At 38.6% G+C, this 21,864-nt stretch overlaps 1 protein-coding gene across 4 annotated transcripts in view; it reads right to left on the reverse strand.

The window, feature by feature from the left end:
* The window catches only part of LOC126184089 (bestrophin-2-like), a 610,224-nt gene that overhangs the window by 221,797 nt on the left and 366,563 nt on the right, over positions 1 to 21,864 (reverse strand). Inside the window, exon 1 of one of the 4 annotated variants that reach the window (XM_049926446.1) lies at positions 3,490 to 3,633. The exons of the other annotated variants lie outside the window; for them this stretch is intronic. Coding sequence (XP_049782403.1) covers positions 3,490 to 3,497 — 8 coding nt within the window. The 5' untranslated portion in view covers positions 3,498 to 3,633. Of the gene's footprint in view, positions 1 to 3,489; positions 3,634 to 21,864 lie in introns of those variants that run through there. 4 annotated transcript variants of the gene reach the window in all.

The following is a 21,864-nucleotide window of genomic DNA, read 5'->3' on the forward strand; positions in this document are numbered from 1 at the left end:
ATTCAGTTACAGGAGCCCTTCACAATGCTTGACAGTTCCTGTCTGTCAGTACATTAGGTCTGACTGGTCTTGGTTTAGCTGCATTTGTTCTTTTGCTTTTCCACTTCACAATCATATCACCGACAGTTGGCTTATTCAGCTTTAGAAGTGCTGAAATGTCCCAGATGGATTTATTACTCAGGTAACTAGTCCATGTTCAAAGCCACTGAGCTTTCATGATCAACCCATTCTGCTGCACTAAAATATATTATAGCTCCTGTGTTTAGCAAGCAGAGATCAAATTCAGAGAGCTGTCTTTGTAATGATTGACCTCTTGTTCATCTTAGTGATGCTGCTCACAAGAGACTTTGAGGGTTAAAATCACCCAATACATAATCTAAAAGATGAGGATAGTTGTTCCATAAGATCTGCTGTCTCTTGGTAAGTGATTCTCTGTCAGGAGGAGGTCAGTGTTATGTGTTGTTATTCTGACAAACAGTTGGACATAGATGGCTACTGCTTCTAGTGTGGTGTGAAGCAGCATTTATTCAGATGCTCTCTAGCTACTTTCTCAGTTTTTGCAAAAGCCAAAGTAACTTCTTGCACATCTGGACAACTTCAACACTTATACTGAACACACACAGTGGGGTAAATGACCTTCAGTGGACGGAGCTCTACTAGATTGTGATAATAATGATTATAGTTCTATTGAAGTACTTTTGAAAAATGGAATTTCAAAGGCAGCAAAAGTGTGAGAGGGTATTATTAATTTGCTGGTTATTCCTGCATCTCCTGTGAGACAATATGCTATTTGGTTGAAAGTACCTGGATACTCCTTCGTAAATGTGGAACTGACCATCACATGTCACAAGAGGTGGACCCAACTGTATATAAAGAGGCTGGAATTATTGTGGGGTTAGTAGAGAAGCAGTAACAGCAGAATGGGTTGATCATGAGAGCTCAGTGACTTTGAACATGGACTAGTCACCTGATAATAAATCCATCTGGGACATTTCAGCACTTCTTAAGCTAAATAAGCCAACTGTTGATGATATGATTGTGAAGTAGAAAAGCAAAAGAACAACCAAAGCTAAACTAAGACTAGTCAGATGTCATGTACTGACACACAGGAACCGTCGAACATTGTGGAAGGCAACCATAAAAAATTGCATAAACCTACTGAAAGGAATCACTCTTGAATGCCAAAGTGCTAAAGGTAGACCAACTAGCACAATGGCCATGTGTAGTGACTTACAAATAATGGATTAAAATGGTTGAGAAACTCCTCATACACCACACATTTCTGTAGTCAATGATAAGCGATAATTAATGTAATGTAAAACTCAACAACACTGAACTGTGGATGACTATAAATGAGTTATTTGGAGTGATGAATTACATTATGTCATTTGGCAATCTAATGGAAGAGTTTGGGTTTGGCAAATGCTCAGAGAATGTTAACTGCCATCATGCTTAGTGCCAACAGTGAGTACAGAGGAAGTTGTGTTACAGTATGGGAGTGTGTTTCATGGTTAGGGTGTAGACCCTTATTGCACTTAAGAAAATACTAAATGTGGAAGGATATGAATACATTATAAAGCATAGTTTATTGTCTACACAAGAGCACCAGTTTCGAGATGGTGATAGCTCGTATCAGCAAAGTCAATGCACTCTGTCGTAAAGCAACATACGTGAGGCAATGGTTTGTGGACAATAATGCTTAACTGCCATCATGCTTAGTGCCAACAGTGAGTACAGAGGAAGTTGTGTTACAGTATGGGAGTGTGTTTCATAGTTAGGGTGTAGTCCTCTTATTGCACTTAAGAAAATGCTAAACGTGGAAGGATATGAATACATTGTAAAGCATTGTTTATTGTCTACACAAGAGCACCAGTTTCGAGATGGTGATAGCTCGTATCAGCAAAGTCAATGCTTCTGAAATGAATGGCCTACCATGAATCTTGACATGAACCCAATGAAACAGCTTTGGCATGAGTTGGCCATGTTGACTTTGCCCCAGCCCACTGTGTCCAACATTACTACCTTCTCTGGTTTCAGCTCTTGATGAAGGAAGGGCTGCCATTCCTCTGCAGACATTTGGACATCTCACTGACATTGGCCCCAGAAGAAGTCAAGGCATCAGAAAACTAAACTGGCTGGCACACCCCATCTTAATGTTCACTACTAGGCATCCGGATACTATGAAACAGATAGTGTTCATAGGTTCATCTGCATACGGAGAGGAAGGGAGAGCGTTAGTTACTTCTGTCAGATCAAATTTTGGTTTATGTTACTTTTTCCATTTCTTTTTTCTTTCTTTTTATCTCTATGAGATTATGGTTCTTGGATTTTTTCAGTTTTAAATTTATGGTAATGATGCTGTTCTGTAACCTGATGCCTGGGGCTTTTTCAGCCACTGGCTGATATTAGGCTGCAGATCTGTTTTGTTTTGGGAGGACACCTTGGTTATTTGCCCCCCTCTGGTTATGGCAGAGGAAGTCAGGATTTCTCTGGCCACATCAATATGGAGGTATCTGCTAGTACCATAGGTTTCTTAGCTGAGATGGTTGGTTGTTTCTCCATGGGATCAGTAGTCTGAGTTTATTATACAGCTAAGACGAATGGTACTGTATCATCTGGTAGATTAGATAAAGTGGTTTCAAAACTAGTTTCCATGTTCAGAATGTGGATTCACTCATACTTCCTTCTGGCTTCAAAACAGGGTAGTCGATCAAATGTTTTAGTATTTTCTGGTAAGTTGCAGTATTTGATAAACAAGTAAGTATTAGAACCTTCCATAAATCAGAACTGTTAATTTGTAAATAATTGCAAGACAGGGAATCAAACTAATGGTTCAAGTATTCCCCACCAGCTAATGCAACCACTACAAAATTACATAAAAAGTACAGCATGCAGGAATATTATTCTTTGAATGTTTGAATGTATATTGTTGTGACAGACAGATCTGTAGCTTAGTTTGAGGTCTAGGTTAGTTCAGAAGATGATGACTTAGTCATGACTTAGCGAGGCCAACAGATATGAGTACAAAATCTGGTTGTGGTGACCTACTGTTCTGTAAAAAGTACTAAGTTCTAGATTAGAGTGAGAGGTGACAGTTTGATTATGAGTTGAAGAAGCCAATAAATGTAACATCAGGAGAATAAATTTTTTTATATCTCATATTTTAGGCATACTGGTTTTCAATGAGTTACATATGTGCACATTTTTGAGCACTTAGTTGGCTATAGTGGACAAGTGACACTGGCAGATTCCATATGTCCTCATTATGTTTTGCTTTTGCCAACAGCATCATCCTTTACAGGTTATTGTGTGGCTAGCTGTTGCTGGTGCTGATATCAGTCTTGCTTCTGTAGAAATCTCGCCATCCCATCCCACAAGAGCCATGGGTCTTATTCTTCATCTGTGGACTTTCATTTGGGTTGATGTAACTGTACACCGAATGACCCACTACACCAGATTCTTGCCCATAATTTATGGGATGTCATTTACCTGGTCATGATTTTGCCATGAATCCTGACATCCACTTGGCACGTCCTGTAAAAGTGGTACACCACCTTTTCCCTTGGCCTTCATGGGTAAGGGTTTAGGTTTGATGACCGGTCCAGCACAGAGTTTTAATCTGTCAGGAAGTTTCACAAAAATGCACACACCACTGCAGAGTGGAAAATTCATTCTGGGAACACAAACAATATTTACACATGAGAAAAATTATGCATAATTTGTAGTCATGGTAACAAAATTAAAAGTAAAGAAATTCCAGGCTTTAATAAAAATGGTATTGTAATCTGTTTCCATAACTATGAGAGAGTAGTTACAGGAACTTGCAATATCAGCAAGAATTGTAATCTACAGGCTTTATAAAACAAAATGCTTGTGTGCAAAATAGTTCGTTAACAATGAAGTGTTCAGCAAAGAACCTCAAAACTATGAAAATAGCCAGCTGCTGATATTTGAACCAAAATCTTTCGTAGTAGATTAGTTAGAAACAACATTAATGAAAGTATATTGTTAACCATTAAAATTGCAACACTGTGCAGGTGTCACAGAACACATGTCAAATTGGGACAAAATGTATAAGATGTTTGGATACGCAAATGATTACATTTCAGTGCACCTGCAAAAGTAGGTAAAATACAAAGTGGAAGATTATGCAGTAAGTTTCTGATTCAGAAATTAAATTTGCAAATTGTTTGTCTATAAGAAGATCATGTTATGGCTAGTATAAGGAGGAGTGACATCTACCAGCAACTGTCGATTTGGACCCTATGATTTTCACGCAAATGTGGGATCCATGGGTTCAGAAGGCCATACTCAACACAATGTGGGATCTTAATGGCCACATGTCTAAAAGGAGAGATACTGTTTGCTCAGCCATGCAAGATGAAAACACCCGCATCAGATATCTGAGTAAGAAAATGGACTTTTTTGTAGCTCTACAAGTATCCACATGTAGAGTGGTACAACATTTGAAGTGCTGTACAACTGCAGCACTGCGTACACTGTTGTGGCTTCCCTATATACAGCAGTGCAGAGACATGACAAACACTGGATAAAGGAACAGTAGAATGTCATAATTTAAAATGACTCTCAGTTGTACATACAGCATTACAGTGCCTTTTTCTGTGTGCAGAGGCTCAGGGGTGAACAAATGCTATCAGAAAACATTCATTATCACTGTACATCTGCAGAAGCTTGAGTGGTGCTATGGGTGGCATCAAGTACGTGAGTCAGTCACCTCTGGTTTCTACAGCAATTGCGTTTTTGGTGTTAAGAGCAGTGGCTGTGTCCTATCTTCAAGGTTTCTGTGGCATTGTCTTCCAGTATGATAATGCAAACTGCATGTAACTTGTGCCATACTGACTTATTTCGATACAAAGTGTGTGCAACTTTTTTCTGCCCAGTACATTCTCCACATATTTTACCCAGTGAAAACACCTGGTCACAGGTTGTTGACAGACTGACTTATGACCACTCACCATCACTATGATTGATGAACTCTACCATAAATAAAATGCACTGAGATGAAATGTGTGGAACACTGGGGATGAAATCAATGAATATGAAATGATATGAAATTACACTGAAGAGCCAAAGAAAGTGGTACACCTGTCTAATATCATGTAGGGCCCCCATGACCACACAGAAGTGCTGCAACATTATGCGGCATGGACTTGGCTAATGTCTGAAGAAGTGCTGCAGGGAATTGACGCAATGAATCCTGCAGGGCTGTCCATAATCCCATAAGAGTGTGAGAGGAAGGAGATCTCTTGTGACCAGTATGTTGCAAGGCAAATCAGATATGCTCAATAATGTTCATGTCTAGGAAGTTTGGTGGCCAGCAGAAGTGTTTAAGAAGAGTGTTCCTGGAGCCACTCTGTAGCAATCATCTACATGTGGTGTGTCACATTGTCATGCTGGAATTGCCCCAGGTTCATCCAAATGCACAATGGATGTGAATGGATGCAGGTGATCAGACAGGATTCTAACGTATGTGTCACCTGTCAGAGTCACATCCAGATGTATCAGGAAACCATATCACCCCTAGTGCACATGCCCCACACCATTACATAGCCTTCATCAGCTTGAAAAGTCCCCAGCTGATATGCAGGGTCCATGGATTCATGAGGTTATCTCCATACTTGTACACATCCAGCCATTCAATACAATTTGAAAGGAGACTCGTCCAACCAGGCAACAGGTTTCCAGTCATCAACAGTTCAATGTTGGTGTTGATAGGTCCAGGCAAGGTGTAAAGCTTTGTGTTGTGCAAATCTTCAAAGGTACATGAGTGGACCTTCAGCTCCAAAAGCCCATATTGATGATGTTTCATTGAATGGTTCACATGGTGACACCTGATGGCCCAGCATTGTAATGTGCATGCAAAGGAAACTTAAATTGTTGATGGAATGATTATGGATTAAGGTAATTAACAGAATCTGGAGCAGTGTTTAATATTGAACCTCACAAGAAATGAGACAGACTAACATAAAAAACCTATAGACTTATCAGCCTCCTGTCAGTAATGTTCAAAAGATTCACAGAGTGATATACAGTGAGGTCACAAAAGTCATGGGATAGCAATATGGATTTATACAGATGGTGGTAGTATTACATACACGTGGTATAAAAGGTCAGTGGATTGGCAGAGATGTCATTTGAATTCATGTGATTCATGTGAAAAGGTTTCCGACATGATTGTGGCTGCACTATGGGAATTAATAGACTATGAACACAGAATGGTAGCTGGCAATAAATGCCTGGGACATTCTATTTCAGAATTCATTAGGAAATTCAATATTTTGAGGTCTGCAGCATCAAGTGTGTGCCAGGAATACCACATTTCAGAAATTACTTCTCACCACGGATAACACAGTGGCTGATGGCCTTCACTTAATGACCAAGAGCAGCAGCAGTTTTACAGAGTTGTCAGTGCTATCAGACAAGCAACACAAAAACCACAGAAATCAATGTGGGATGTACGACAAACAGAACATACCCATTTAGATAGCGTGGCAAAATCTGCCATTACTCAGCTATGGTAGGAGATGAGTGACACGAGTGCCTTTGTTAACAGCACAAATCTCCTACAGCACCTCTCCTGTGTTTGTGACCATACTGGTTGGACCATAGATGACTGGGAAACTGAGGCCTGGTTGTATGAGTCCTGATTTCAGTTGGTAAGAGCTGATGGTAGGGTTTGAATGTGGCACACACACTGTGAAGCCATGGACCCAAATTGTAAACAAAGCTCTCTGGAAGCTGATGGTGGCTCCGTAACTGTGTGGGCTGTGTTTACATGGAATGGGCTGGGTCTTGTGGTCCAGCTGATCTAATCATTGGCTAGAAATGGTTATGTTCAACTACGTGTAGACCATTTGCAGCCATTTGTGGACTTCATGTTCTCAAACAATGGCAAAAATTTTATTGGTGATAAAGCAGCATCCCACTGGACCACAATAGTTTACAATTGTTTTGAAGAACATTCTGGAAAATTTGAGTGAATAATTTGGCCACCCAGATCACCCAACATGAATCCCATCAAACATTTATGGGAGATAATCAGAAGTTCAGTCTGTAGACAAAATTCTGCACCAGCAATGCTTTCACAATTATGGAAAGCTATAGAGGGAGCCTGGATCAATATTTTTACAGGGGACTTCCAACAACTTATTGTGTCCATGCCACATCAAGTTGCTGCACTGCACTGTGAAAAATATTAGGAGATATCCCATGATTCTTGTAAGCTCAGAGTAAATGTAGTAAAGAAAGTTCTGTGAATAATTTAAAGATATAGGAGACAACTCACTAAATAGTGGAATCAGAGATTGTTGAGAGGCACACACAGGAGAGAATGGAAACTCTTTGAAAGCTTTCAGAGGAAATCTTTTGATGAGCTAGATACAACACCTATATACACACACACACACACACACACACACACACACACACACACACACACACATACACAAGTACCTACAGTGAGCCAGCTGCACTCACAGTGCCAGGGTTGCAGTTCGACAGATGAACTGGGGAGAGGGTTGTGTCAAGTGGGGTGGGTAGGCAGAGAAAGAGGCAGGAAGCATGAGGAAGTATTCAGGTGGGTTGCTATTAGCTGAGAAGGAAGCAACAGCCACGGGTGGTAGGTAGGCGTATGTGTGTGTGTGTGTGTGTGTGTGTGTGTGTGTGTGTGTGTGTGTGTGTGTGTGTGTGTGTACTTTAGCCCATCAGGAAGTTAACCAAAGGTCTCATTCTCATTATGTTTGCCTCTTGATGATTCAATTCTTCTGCTACTCAGTATATCTCCTTTACTCCTAAATTATTAAGAATATTTACTGAAGTTATCATGATTCACATGGAAAAATGGAATTTAATCAAAGCAACAAGCTGCCTTTTAAAGTGTACATAGAAAAATAAACCATTTGCAAGTCATGAACAAAATTCTTTGATGGAATAATGAGAATGAGTTAGCATTTTGTCTGGAATGAATAGATTTTAACAAAACCTTTGACTCAATTACAATAAAATCTAACACTCTTCAAGAAGGAGGGCATTGATTTAAGTTATGTTAGCATACTAAAGAATACTACAGTTATTACATTTTATCAGCACAGTGATGAATTCAAAACTGAAAGAGGTGTTAAGTAAGGTGATTCCATGTCACCAACTCTATTCTCTACCTTTCTGGAATAGATTTTCAAGTCCTTATACTTCTTAAATGAAGAAGTAATACATGTGAACCACCTTCCTTTTCCACATGACATTATATTATTTCCTTCCAGTACAGATAAACTTCAAAAATTAATAAAAATCTTAATAGCATAAATTTTAAAGCAGGCCTGAAGGTTGTGGATTTATTATCTATCAAGGCAAATCAGTTATATGATTGTGTGGTGCTGTTCTTTTGGACATGTTCTAGAGAACAGGCACCACACTTTCATATAACTGATTCACCTCAATGGACAATGAATCCACAACCATCAGTGTGGATGCACAATACTGTTCAACTTCCGATGGGAATCTAAAATTATCAAGTGTGGAGGACATGGGCAGGGACTGCAGACGGGTGGTGCTAGGTGGGAGTGTGTTTCAGCCAGAAAGTGTGGCAATATTGTCAATGCAATTGCGATAAACACTGCGTATGGATGTTGCAGTGTTTAATGGAACTGCCTATTAAGCAGGAGTGCCCAGGTTGGAGTACCAGTTCAGCACACATTTTCACTCATCACCACTTATTCCACATAAAGTCATAATGCAGCTGATGTCATCAGTTTCTTCCCCCTCCTTTTCTTCCTCCCCCTCCACCTTCTGTTTATGTAATTAAATTAGTGCCTATTTACAGAAAGAAATGGAAATCTTGTAAGACAGCATGATAGAGGGAAACAAGTAGGAAACGGAATAAACAAAACTACCATTTTTGCACTTGACAAAGTGAAAAAGGTGTTAATGGTTGCCAGTGTGCTAAAATCAAAGTTCTTATTTGTGATTAATAACGCCCCTGATTGTATTGTAATGAGGTGTGCAGCAAAAATAGTGAAATCCACTGTTGACACCTGAAATACTTTCTTTTCTCTCAGAATATTTCTTGAAAAACTGAAGGTGGTGAAAGTGAGACCCCTGTTCAAGAAAGGAGATAAGACATGTTCAGAACTTTAGACTGGTATTGCTGTTCTCTGTGTTCCCTAAAATTTAAAAAAACAAATTCTACAAAAGAAAAAAAATGGTTTTCTAGTTTTCAGTATGTTTCTGAGAAATGTAAGCCAACAGACAGTGATATCTTTGGTTTCATAAATGAAAATTTATGTTATGATCTATGAGATATCACTAAAAACTTGGAACTTCTAGGTACACATGGAATAGCACAAAAATGATTAAAGTCTTTGCTTCAAATAGGAAACTAATAGTAGAAGACAATGTAGAAGAAGGAAATATAATTTACCCCAGGGTTCAGCCCTGTTATTACTTTTCATAAGTGATTAAGAATCATCCAGTCCATTGCAAAAATATAATAAATTTACAGTTGATACAAATCTACTAATTAGACAGAAGATTGCATATGAGCCACAGATGTAATAGAGGTTTGTGTATCACAGACTGCAGAGTGGTTTTCCAAAAACAGCCAGATAATAAATTCAGAATAAATAGTTGTAGTGCATTTACATGCCTCATGAAGAAAATACCAACAAACTCCGCAAATAACTCTATCTAGAAAGAAATTAGAAACTGTGTATGGTAGTAAATTCTTAAGTTGTGGGTACAAGATAATTTAAAATGGAATGAATGCATTGACTATGGTATGTAAACAATATATTGAGTATCACATATTATAGCATCAAAATTATAATGGGATGAAGAGCAAAATTGCAAAATTGTGTGCTGTGAACAGTTGGAATCACTATTAATATCGAGCATGATTTTTCAGGAAAACTGTTCTGCAAATAGAAGATGCCTTATAACACAAGAAAATTGTTATTAGAGCCATTGAAAATACACCTTTTAGAAATGGAAATGGAAATGAGCGTTTGGCGTCATTGGCCGGGAGGCCCCTTGCGGGGCAACCTTTTAGAAATGAATATAAGGCACTATTTAAAAAACTGCAGTACCTTACACTGCCTTGATTATGCAGGGTGACTCTTCTAAGAGCTGTCAGGTGCATTTACTCTGGTGTTTCAGCACATGTTTGTAATTTTCTTTTTGCACTGTGTAGCTGGAGTCAACTCAAGCAAATTCAGTTCATCACATATTGCATTTGATGGATGCCCAGTGTCAATGAAATCTAAATGTATTAACAGGGAGAATAAAATACAAAGTGCAAATCCTCCAGCAGTGAGATAGCAGCGCTGCTGCATGATCATAGCAGTCAGTGCAGGTCACAGCTGTGCTAAGATGCTATATGAGGTACTGACACTGAAGTGTTATTATTCAGTGGATGAATTCATGAAGGGCAAACTGGAAATTTGAGCTGCATACAATATGTATATCCTTATGGTGTTATTATTGATTGTAGTGCTATTATTTATTAATGTAAAAATCATTGTAATTGTATTATAAATTTGTGACATGTCTCCTGTACGCAAACCAAATGGATTGCAAATATACGTCATGAGATGAATAAAACACAATTCAACACAATCCAACAAAAAAAGGCAACATTAATGTGATGTAACGAATGCCATTTCCTCCTCCAGTTTTGTAATTATATACATCATTGATCCATTTGAACTACAGTGGATTATGTACAAAAAACTTCATGAAGGAATACATATACCGTGAAGCAGAAATCAAAATGCCCAACTCCATAGACAGATGTCCACAAGATGATCATGTATGAGCAGCTTGCTCAACTCACTGTTTGCATGGCTCACAGCAGTATTAACCCATGGCTCATTGTGGTGCTGCAGGACCTCCATAAAACTCATATTTGTGTCTGTAGTTGCTATTCCCATTTAATCCACATCACCCCTAATGATGTAATTTCTGTTCATAGTCAGTTTATTCCCAGTTCCACCTACTGTAATAACCTAATCCTCTTTGTCAAAACTTTTACGCAAATTCCATCCATATATCCTATGCCACCTGGCTCAGACTAGCAGTTTGTTTCACAGAACTTGTGACCTGGTACTCTGTTCTTAATTTGTCCATCTGGCCTTCAGCCCTGCAATGGCTATGACCTACCTTCCTATTCTCTCCTGATAATGACCTAAACTTAGTTTCTTTGCTAGATGTCTGCTGCACCTTACTGTGACCTACAGCTGGATGAGGCTCTCCACCTCTCCCTCCTTCATGTGACAAGTCCAATTTATTCAACACTATAAGCTGAAATATAGATTACAAAGTTCAAGAGGTATTTCCCTTTTGCTCATTGCTTGTTAACTTTGCCCAGCTCCCACAATCTTTTCCCCCTTTCAACATATCTAGACCAGATCTCATGTGTTGTAATTGAGCCTGAAAAGGAAAAATCCTTGTCTTTTTTGCAGACTCTACTCTTGCATGGCAGTACCTCACCAGTTTCCCCATTCCATTCCTCACTACAGTAACCACAGTGAAACTCCAACCCACAATCTTTTATTTATTTATTCATTCACTTATCCCTTGATTGCTGTTTTGAGTGATTCTGGATATGTCAGTATACATTTACAATTACAGGTACAGGATAAATTACCATTTGAGCACATAGATTGCTTCACAATATACTTATACAATACATGAATACACAGAAAAAAAAGATAGAATGCTCCAGGGCATATGTCATGTGCAGCAACTTACTACATATCACAAAACACATTTACTCAATTCAAAGAAAGAATCTCATTGACAAGTTACAGTGGTCAGTTTGATGCTGACAATAATCATTCAAGTGAAATGTTGAATACAAAAATGTTTGGCATTGTATGGGTAATAATCACACATAACTTAAAAATCTCATAATTTCTGAGTAGACACTGACATGGAACAGCAACATCTCATGGTAAAATGAAAACTGTTACTAATGATCTGGACTACACACATCAGGCAATGGTTTCTTGCAATGTCTATAGTAACTGATCTCTTTGTTTTCAGGATCAATGTAGGTAATTGACCTTAACACACAAATTACTAAAAGCTATTCACAGAAAATTATTGTTCAGTGGATAGTTCCATCAAATTGCTCAGTTATTAATAATTCCTAGTCCATAAATCTGTAATATTGTCATTGCCCTGTGCACACATTTAAGGACGTACTTAATACAGCAGGTGCACCTGTTTGTTACCATGTCACCTCTTTACCAACTGATGCAAGATTTAAAATGAAATTTGCACCATTAGTTCTGTTCAGTGGACTCTGATTATCAGATGCTCCTTGCACATAATCAAATGGTTCAAATGGCTCTGAGCACTATGGGACTTAACATCTTAGGTCATCAGTCCCCTAGAACTTAGAACTACTTAAACCTAACTAACCTAAGGACATCACACACATCCATGCCCGAGGTAGGATTTGAACCTGCGACTGTAGCAGTCACGTGGTTTCGGACTGCAGCGCCTAGAACTGCACGGCCACCACGGCCAGCCCTTGCAAATAATTCTTAGTTCTTTGTGAACATTTTTTCTGCTCACATGAAATCACTTAGGGCCTTTCGTTTATCTGCTGCCAGTCTCCATGGGCAAATGCTGGGTGCCATTACGCTGCTATACATTATCAAGCTGACTTACCCACTCATTGTCTTCTGACTTGCACCTAAAATGATCACACAGCAAGCCACTAAATGTCTGATATCCCACAAATGAACTTATTTTACTGTCTCTAACAAAAAGTGGAAGAGTGTGCCCCATCATGTGCATTGCTAGGAATCTCTACAGGAAGTGCCACAGAGAAGGATGACTGCTGCCACATGGCTTTTTGGGAAAAACCTCATGCCCTAATGTTTTGCAAAGATATAAGGGTAAAATATAATACTGCTTGATGCTAGACATGGTCTGCATTTCTCTGTGCATCAGTTGATGTGTCATTTGCTTGTTGCTAGCCCCTCTGTCATGGCAGACCGATGGCGCATGTGAAAATGGATTTGCACATCATCACAGTTTCAAGTTTACTTTTCACTGATTCTCATGATATTGCTTTAGCAGTGCAAATGTTTTCAAATTATGTTTAACTTGACTCAAAATATTCCTTAACACTATTTCTAAGTACTCTCTTAGTTTTCTTTTCAAAACTGGTAGTGTATAATATTTTTTAAACTCGCTTGGTAATCTGTTATGTAATAAGCAACCTGCTTTAGTAGTCTTTATCTGCCACTTGAACTCACAAGCTGTTGATGTTGTAGTCATCTTTGACTCTTGTGCTATAATTGTGTGGTTCTCTGTTTAGCATTGGTGTACAGTTTAATATGAGATACATGCTAGTTTCAAATATGTACACAGAGGGTACTGTCAAAATTTTATATTCATTGAATTCTATTTTACAGGACTCTTTTTGTGATAGTCTTTCAATATAAAGAATATTTTTTGACAGTTTCATCAGTTTGTTCATATGCAAATTTGTTGCCCTACCCCACATTATTATACAGCATGATAAATGTGGATGAGAAAGTGCAAAAATTACATCTTAAACAATGTATCAACATCCCTGTGTGGGACATTTTCTTCATTGAAAATACATTGCTGCTTATATTTGAGCAGATTTTCCATACAATTTTACCAAGTCAAAAATGTGTCTATTTTCAATCCCAGGAACTTCTGCTTCAGAGTGTCCCTAAGTCTTATATTTAGTTGCCCTTCATTTACTGTTCTCTTTGCAAAAATTTTAATGTAAGTTTTTATCTTTTCCTTTATATATAGATTGTTTTCTGTTAAATATTCATTTGCTTCTTCTATATCCATGTTCTTGTTTCTAAATCATTTAGTGAGTTACTACTTACAATGATAAATGTATCATTTCTTTTACTGCTGCTATAGTGTCATTCACTTACAATATAAACGTTGGTAGACTAAGTATTGAGCCTTGTGCTACCCCATACTTTACCACTTCAAAATCAGAGCAACAGGTTTCCACTATATTATTTACACTGTATCTTAATTCTACTCTTTTTTCTCTGTTTTCTACAAATTATTTTATTAGACTGGTTGCATTCGCACTGATACCATATATACGCTGTTTATCGAACGGAGCAGTATGGCATATACTGTTGATGGATTTTGAGAGATCAACAAGTACGCTACAGACTTTCTTCTGTTCCTCCAGTGTTCAGATTATGTGTGTCATGAAACTTTCCACTGCTATTTTTGTGGAATTCCCTTTCTTAAATCCATACTGTGCTTCATCCAGGGTATTTTGTTTTCCTATGAATTTTATAACTGTTTTTTAATAGCAGTTTCTACAATTTTTGATAATGTGTGTGTAAATGTTATAGGTCCATAGTTTCCAGGAACCCCCTTGTCACTGTCTTTATAAATTAGCAATATTTTACTCTTTTTGAGACATTTTGGGAACAGTCCCAGCTCCATTACTGAGTCCACTACTTCCAGTGGAATGATACTTTTTTTAGTTAATGGTTCATTTTGTTTCATTAGCTTCTGAACTATATGTATATAATAGTGGTTCAAAGTGGATGGCACTTCTCATGGAAGAGTGGAATGGATGGACAAACTCTACTTAAATTAGTGGAAAGAAAAAAAGAACAATTAAATGGGATTCTCTAAGCTTACTGCAACAAAACATAAACAAAATTATGAATACATACCAACTTTATAATATTTTTGTATTTTCTGAAATAATACTTAAAGAAATGTGAAATGTTTAATAGTAAGCTCAAAACAAACACTAATACATCTAGTGAATGAGTAATCTGTACTAAACTAAATGTTACTACAATCTCAATATTGCAGTGATAAGTCAGAATTATGGACACATGAATACTGTAGCTGCTACTTAAACAGTGACAGTTTTTTGAGACACAAGAAAAACATTCTGAGCACCAATGGCAGCAGAAGCTCATTTTTAAGGAAGCATCTGAATGGCATGTGAGGTGTGTTTCCAATTTCTCTTTCTTTGCTTTCTTCTTCTCCTCCTCTGATTTTACATAACAGGTCTTTTTGCTAAGAAATCAAAGCAATTAGTATGGAACATCAATGCTTATCCTATACATTGATAAGAAATGTCATTTATGTGTGATTATTTTACAAATTTAACTCATGTGAATGTTGTGACAGGGCCCATTTTGAAAATTATTTAATTTATTTGTTGATACATTTTCATCTACAGCTGCAAAAGGTGCAAGAGACATTTGGACTGTACGTTAATATTAACAATTTTATATATAATTATACCTTTGCACATAATAACACAAATTATTATATCAGTTAATGACGAATACTTACATAAGTGTTGTTATGCTATACACAAAAAGATAATATACAAATGATCTTCTATATGAGACTACATTGGGTTAACACAGAAAAACTTACTTTTATAGATACTCATTTACTGTGTAAAAACAGTGATCAACCAAGTACGACTTAAATTTAGATTTGAAGTGACCAATGTTTTGCATGTGTATAATAGTATCTGGTAAGGTGCTGTACAGTTTGATATTAGGATGGATAAGACTGTTTCAAAATAACTTTGTATTGGCACTTTGAACATGTAAATCCAGTGTTTTGTATCACAGCTGCATATTGTGTGATTTTGACTGATGAGTGGTCTTTTTGTTTGTAAGTTTTGTTTTAAATACATTATATTTTCAAGTACATATATACAAGGAAGAGGCAGGATCATCTTTTTTGAAACAATGGTCTGCAGTGGCATTTGTAGAATTTTCTCAGAACATAACCCCATACCAGAGGTGAGATTGTACGGCTGCATAATATACACACTAAAGAGTGTTGTAGCTGGTACAATTTTTTAATGTACACAACACAAAACAAGAAACAGTTAATTTTTTTGTTCATTTGCTCAATATGCTTTCCGTCTTGTAGGTGAAGTCCAAGAAATTTGGTGCAGGCTGTTTTGGTAATTGTCTGCCCATATAGCTCTAGATTGGGTGACATAAGATTTTTTGTTTGTGCTATGCGTATATCAATAACTACAGTTTTTTCAGTGTTTATTATTAAGTCAGTGTTATCAAAGTAAGGTGTTAGCCTGTCAGTGGCTTCTCTTATGTTTTTTACAAGGGTTTCTCATGAGTTTCCTGTAATTAGAATGTTTGTATCATCAGCAAATTGAAATATTTTACTGCTTTTTTGCTTATATTTAGGTCATTTACATAGAGTAAGAACAGAACAGGACCCATTACTGATCCTCGTGGCACATCATATTTAACAGTCAGTAGCTTGGAACTATATTTCCTAGTAACATTATTCCTTTCCTGATCTGTTTCCACATATTGTTCCCTGTTCTTAAGATAAGAGCTGAGCCAGTTGTTAGCTGTTCTTCTTATGCCAATATTTTCTTTCTTGTGTAGCAATTTGTCATGATTTATGGTGTCAGATGCCTTTGACAAATCTAAAAATATGCCCATGGTAAGTTTTTTGCTGTCTAAAGCTAACGGCACCTCAAATAGAAAGGAGTGAACTGCTGATTCATTTGAGCAGTTTGTTCTAAATCCATGTTGAGATTCTGACAGTATTCCATTATCCTCTAAGATGTCTGTTAGTCTCTTATTGAAGAGACTTTCTAATAATTTTTAGCAAACAGAAAAAAGTGCCAGAGGTCTGTAGTTGGAAACATCATCTTTGTTTCCTTTCTTGTACAATGGCTTTACTTTTGGCAGTTTCAAACATGAAGGATAAGTTCCTGTAGCAAAAGATAGGTTACATATGTGAGTTAAGGGCTCAGTAATCAGGTTAATAATGAAATCAGGTATATCATCTACTCCTGCAGAGTGTTTCATTTTGAGAGTTTTTATTGTAATCTGTACTTCTTCTACATTTGTTGGGTACGAGAACAATGATTTGTTTGAGACTTTTTTCCCTGTTTGTGAATACTGTTTTCTATTGGAGGTCTGTTTCAATAGTTTCTCTGTTACTTTTATAAAATAGTTATTAAACATATTAACTACTCTCTATAGGTTGTTAATGTTTTCCAAGCCAGTCTTTAGTACAATATTATCAACTCTATTTTTGTCAGATTGAGTTTCTTTCTTCACAAATTGCCAGATTGCTTTGGTTCTGTTTGAAGCATTTTCTATGTATTTGTCATTGTCTCGTGTCTTTGTCTCCTTTATTACATTATTTAAGATAGGTTTATATTTTTTTAAGTAACTATCAAAATCCATAGTTGTGTTGTAACTTCTTGCAATGTAGTGTAGGTACTGTTTTCTAGCACAAGATTTCCTAGGAATCCACTTGTTGCATTTACAGATTTGGTTGTTTTGGCTTTCAATGGAAAGGCAAGATCAAAATAATACACTCCTGGAAATTGAAATAAGAACACCGTGAATTCATTGTCCCAGGAAGGGGAAACTTTATTGACACATTCCTGGGGTCAGATACATCACATGATCACACTGACAGAACCACAGGCACATAGACACAGGCAACAGAGCATGCACAATGTCGGCACTAGTACAGTGTATATCCACCTTTCGCAGCAATGCAGGCTGCTATTCGCCCATGGAGACGATCGTAGAGATGCTGGATGTAGTCCTGTGGAACGGCTTGCCATGCCATTTCCACCTGGCGCCTCAGTTGGACCAGCGTTCGTGCTGGACGTGCAGATCGCGTGAGACGACGCTTCATCCAGTCCCAAACATGCTCAATGGGGGACAGATCCGGAGATCTTGCTGGCCAGGGTAGTTGACTTACACCTTCTAGAGCACGTTGAGTGGCACGGGATACATGCGGACGTGCATTGTCCTGTTGGAACAGCAAGTTCCCTTGCCGGTCTAGGAATGGTAGAATGATGGGTTCGATGATGGTTTGGATGTACCGTGCACTATTCAGTGTCCCCTCGACGATCACCAGTGGTGTACGGCCAGTGTAGGAGATCGCTCCCCACACCATGATGCCGGGTGTTGGCCCTGTGTGCCTCGGTCGTATGCACTCCTGATTGTGGCGCTCACCTGCACGGCGCCAAACACGCATACGACCATCATTGGCACCAAGGCAGAAGCGACTCTCATCGCTGAAGACGACATGTCTCCATTCGTCCCTCCATTCACGCCTGTCGCGACACCACTGGAGGCGGGCTGCACGATGTTGGGGCGTGAGCGGAAGACGGCCTAACGGTGTGCGGGACCATAGCCCAGCTTCATGGAGACAGTTGCGAATGGTCCTCGCCGATACCCCAGGAGCAACAGTGTCCCTAATTTGCTGGGAAGTGGCGGTGTGGTCCCCTACGGCACTGCGTAGGATCCTACGGTCTTGGCGTGCATCCATGCGTCGCTGCGGTCCGGTCCCAGGTCGACGGGCACGTGCACCTTCCGCCGACCACTGGCGACAACATCGATGTACTGTGGAGACCTCACGCCCCACGTGTTGAGCAATTCGGCGGTACGTCCACCCGGTCTCCCGCATGCCCACTATATGCCCTCGCTCAAAGTCCGTCAACTGCACATACGGTTCACGTCCACGCTGTCGCGGCATGCTACCAGTGTTAAAGACTGCGATGGAGCTCCGTATGCCACGGCAAACTGGCTGACACTGACGGTGGCGGTGCACAAATGCTGCGCAGCTAGCGCCATTCGACGGCCAACACCGCGGTTCCTGGTGTGTCCACTGTGCCGTGCGTGTGATCATTGCTTGTACAGCCCTCTCGCAGTGTCCGGAGCAAGTATGGTGGGTCTGACACACCGGTGTCAATGTGTTCTTTTTTCCATTTCCAGGAGTGTATTTGAATATATTCATGAATGTCTATAAATTATCCGAAATATTTTCTGTACTATACACTAGCTGCCATGATTCTTGTTGGAGGTAATTCTGGAATGTTTGTACTGCAGCATTATTGAAAGTTCTGCCCATGTGTGTAGTCTTCCTCATATAACTACAGGATAGGAATTAGTGTTTACACAAAAGCTTATAGCCTGTGCATGATGGTCTGCAGTCCAGCTTTAATTAAAACTGCTTTATATTTTGTTTTGCAGCTAATTATTATTTGGTCTATAATAGTACCAGAATGATTCATTTCACGTGTAGCAAAGTGGATAGTAATTGTTTTGGTTGGCAGGAGAGCCAACACAGTGTTACTAGAGGAGGCTGAAAGGCACGCGTTTTAGCTCATGCAGGCTGGCGTGAGGTCTGGAACAGGACAAGGAAATTAGAATTTAGAAAAAAGGACGTAGCTGGTGGAATACTTAACTTTAATCCATTAATGGTGAACATCGGTCTGGACGGTACATGATTCACAATATCAACAGTAACTGATAATGTCGCCTTGCTAGGTCGTAGCAAATGACGTAGCTGATGGCTATGCTAAACTATCGTCTCGGCAAATGAGAGCATATATTGTCAGTGAACCATCACTAGCAGAGTCGGTTGTACAACTGGGGCGAGTGCTAGGAAGTCTCTCTAGACCTGCCGTGTGGCGGCGATCGGTCTGCAATCACTGATAGTGGCGACACGCGGGTCCGACGTATACTAACAGACCGCGGCTGATTTAAAGGCTACCACCTAGCAAGTGTGGTGTCTGGCGGTGACACCACAGTAATCACCACTTTGGTCACTCTTCTTGTGTTGTTGAAGCTGATGTGGTTTCTGTTTTTGCTGCAAGGACTGCTACTGGAGGTGTTGTTCATAACTGCACTATTTACCCTAATTTGGTCTTGAGGCCTTTTGGGAATAAAAAAATCTTGCAGATGACGTGGTCTCCTTACATTTCTTCTCACTGGAATTACTGGAGTTCCTCCTGTTGGTGTGGTGGTGATAGTTGATGTTGGTGTTGTTACTGCTGTTGTAGGTGTGACTTTTACTCTTGTAGGTGATGCTGGTAAACTTTCAGTTAGTGGTGGATTTTCAATTGCTACTGCTGTTGGTGTTGGTTTTGTTGAGGTTTGATTTGGCACAGAAGTTGGAGTGGACATTTCCATGTCTGCAGAGGTGTTTGCTGTTGTCGGTGCTTCAGTGTCTATTTCCTCTTCACGTTCTCGTGTGGGTATTATTTTACAAATCTTTTGGCAGATGATTCTCTTGCCTTTGCCATTCATGTGCTGACCAAGCTTACTGTAACAGTCCCTCTATAAATAATCAACATTTATATAAAACACATCATATGTTTTTCTTATTTCAGTGAACAATTGATTTGCTTTCTGTATTTCTGTGTTTAGGCATGATGTAGGGATTAAATCATACCTTTGTGGAATTCTTACAACCATCACATGCATCTTTCCTCTGAGTTTTAGTAATGATTCTAGGCTATATGTCACTCTACTCAGGTCATTTTTATGGACAAAATTCCCTCCTGCTATGATAATGTGTCATTGTTTTTCTTCCCATATGTTTTTAGCTGTTTCCCACATTGGTGCTCTCGATTTCACGTATCCACAGGCTTGCAGTTCATGTTCATTATATAAAATTTTTGTCATGCCTCGACCATGCTGATCAGAATATGCAAATATTTCGTTTTTATCAGTATTTTCAGTCACATTTTTACCCTCAAACATAGTCTTGTTGAATGTATATTGATTTTCGTTTACAGGTGAACTTGATTTGGTCTGTATGTTGTTGTTTTTCACTGAAGTTTGATTGCAGTCTCTCTCGTTTACAGTTAAGTTGCACGAATACAGCTTTTTAGCGTCTGGTGATGTGTTTCTATTTATACTATTTTTCTCCACCTTTTGCTTCCAGTCTTCTTTCAATATCGTCAGAGGCTGGAATCTGTTTGTTAATTCTAAATTAAAACTTGATTTATAAGGTTTCACATGATTTGTACTTTCAGGGTTTGTGTAATCATCAGTTTCCATTCTTTCTGCAAAGAAAAAATTGCACTGAGATGTGTCATTTGCAATTCAATGTGGCAACTGTATTTCATAATTATATAAATATCTTTTGATTCTACTGCATTCATAAGAATTTTGCATTCATAAAAAACATAATTTTATTTAAATCTATTCCTGAACCTTTTAAATATTCTGGAAGGAGTACTGTTTTATATGTATCATGAACTTCACACAAAAGACATCACTTCAGTTCAGTCACTTTGGTACTGTCACTTCTTGTAAGTTTTTAGACTGCTGATATACTGTGCATTTATTCTTTGTTTCAATATCATACGAAAGTATGTGTTGTGACTCGCCGATCTTTCAAAGCGCGTCCTCTACATGCGGCGCTGTCTGCCAACCATGCAGCAGCAGCGCCACCTAAGCGGCCAGCCAGCCAGCGGCCGCTAGGCTTGGACTCAGTTATGATTTGACTGTTAAAGTGTACACACGTCTTACTCTGTTTACTCGATCTGTGACTATGTATTGCGTCTTCCTTGAAATATATTTGTTCAACTTGAAGTTATAACAGTGTGTATGAAAATATTTCTGACTTTCATTAAAACCATTATGGTGCAATGTCATATATGAAGTTTGTGATGAGTGAACATACAAATAAAGAGTGTTGAATCTAAAAAGACAGCATTATACTTCAGTCTCATCATTAAAAAAAATAAACAACCTATATTTTTATTATCAGGACTTTCAATGGAAGCAAACCCCTAGATGCAGATGCCATATATGAGGACATGCTGAAATGTAATGTCTCTGAATTTATTATTGAAAACAGCTTATACCTTCTAAAATAAAACAAATGTTATTAACATTCTACATCTTTATTTTTCTTGTGCCTACATATTTATTCTCAACATACCCATCCTGGCCACAAACACATTTCTCCCAATCATTAACCAGTTTGTTGATGCTGTCACTGTAGAATAATTGACTGTGTTGATGGAGTCACAATCTCACACCAGCT

This window comes from Schistocerca cancellata, chromosome 4, assembly GCF_023864275.1.
Source record: "Schistocerca cancellata isolate TAMUIC-IGC-003103 chromosome 4, iqSchCanc2.1, whole genome shotgun sequence".
NCBI lineage: Eukaryota > Metazoa > Arthropoda > Insecta > Orthoptera > Acrididae > Schistocerca > Schistocerca cancellata.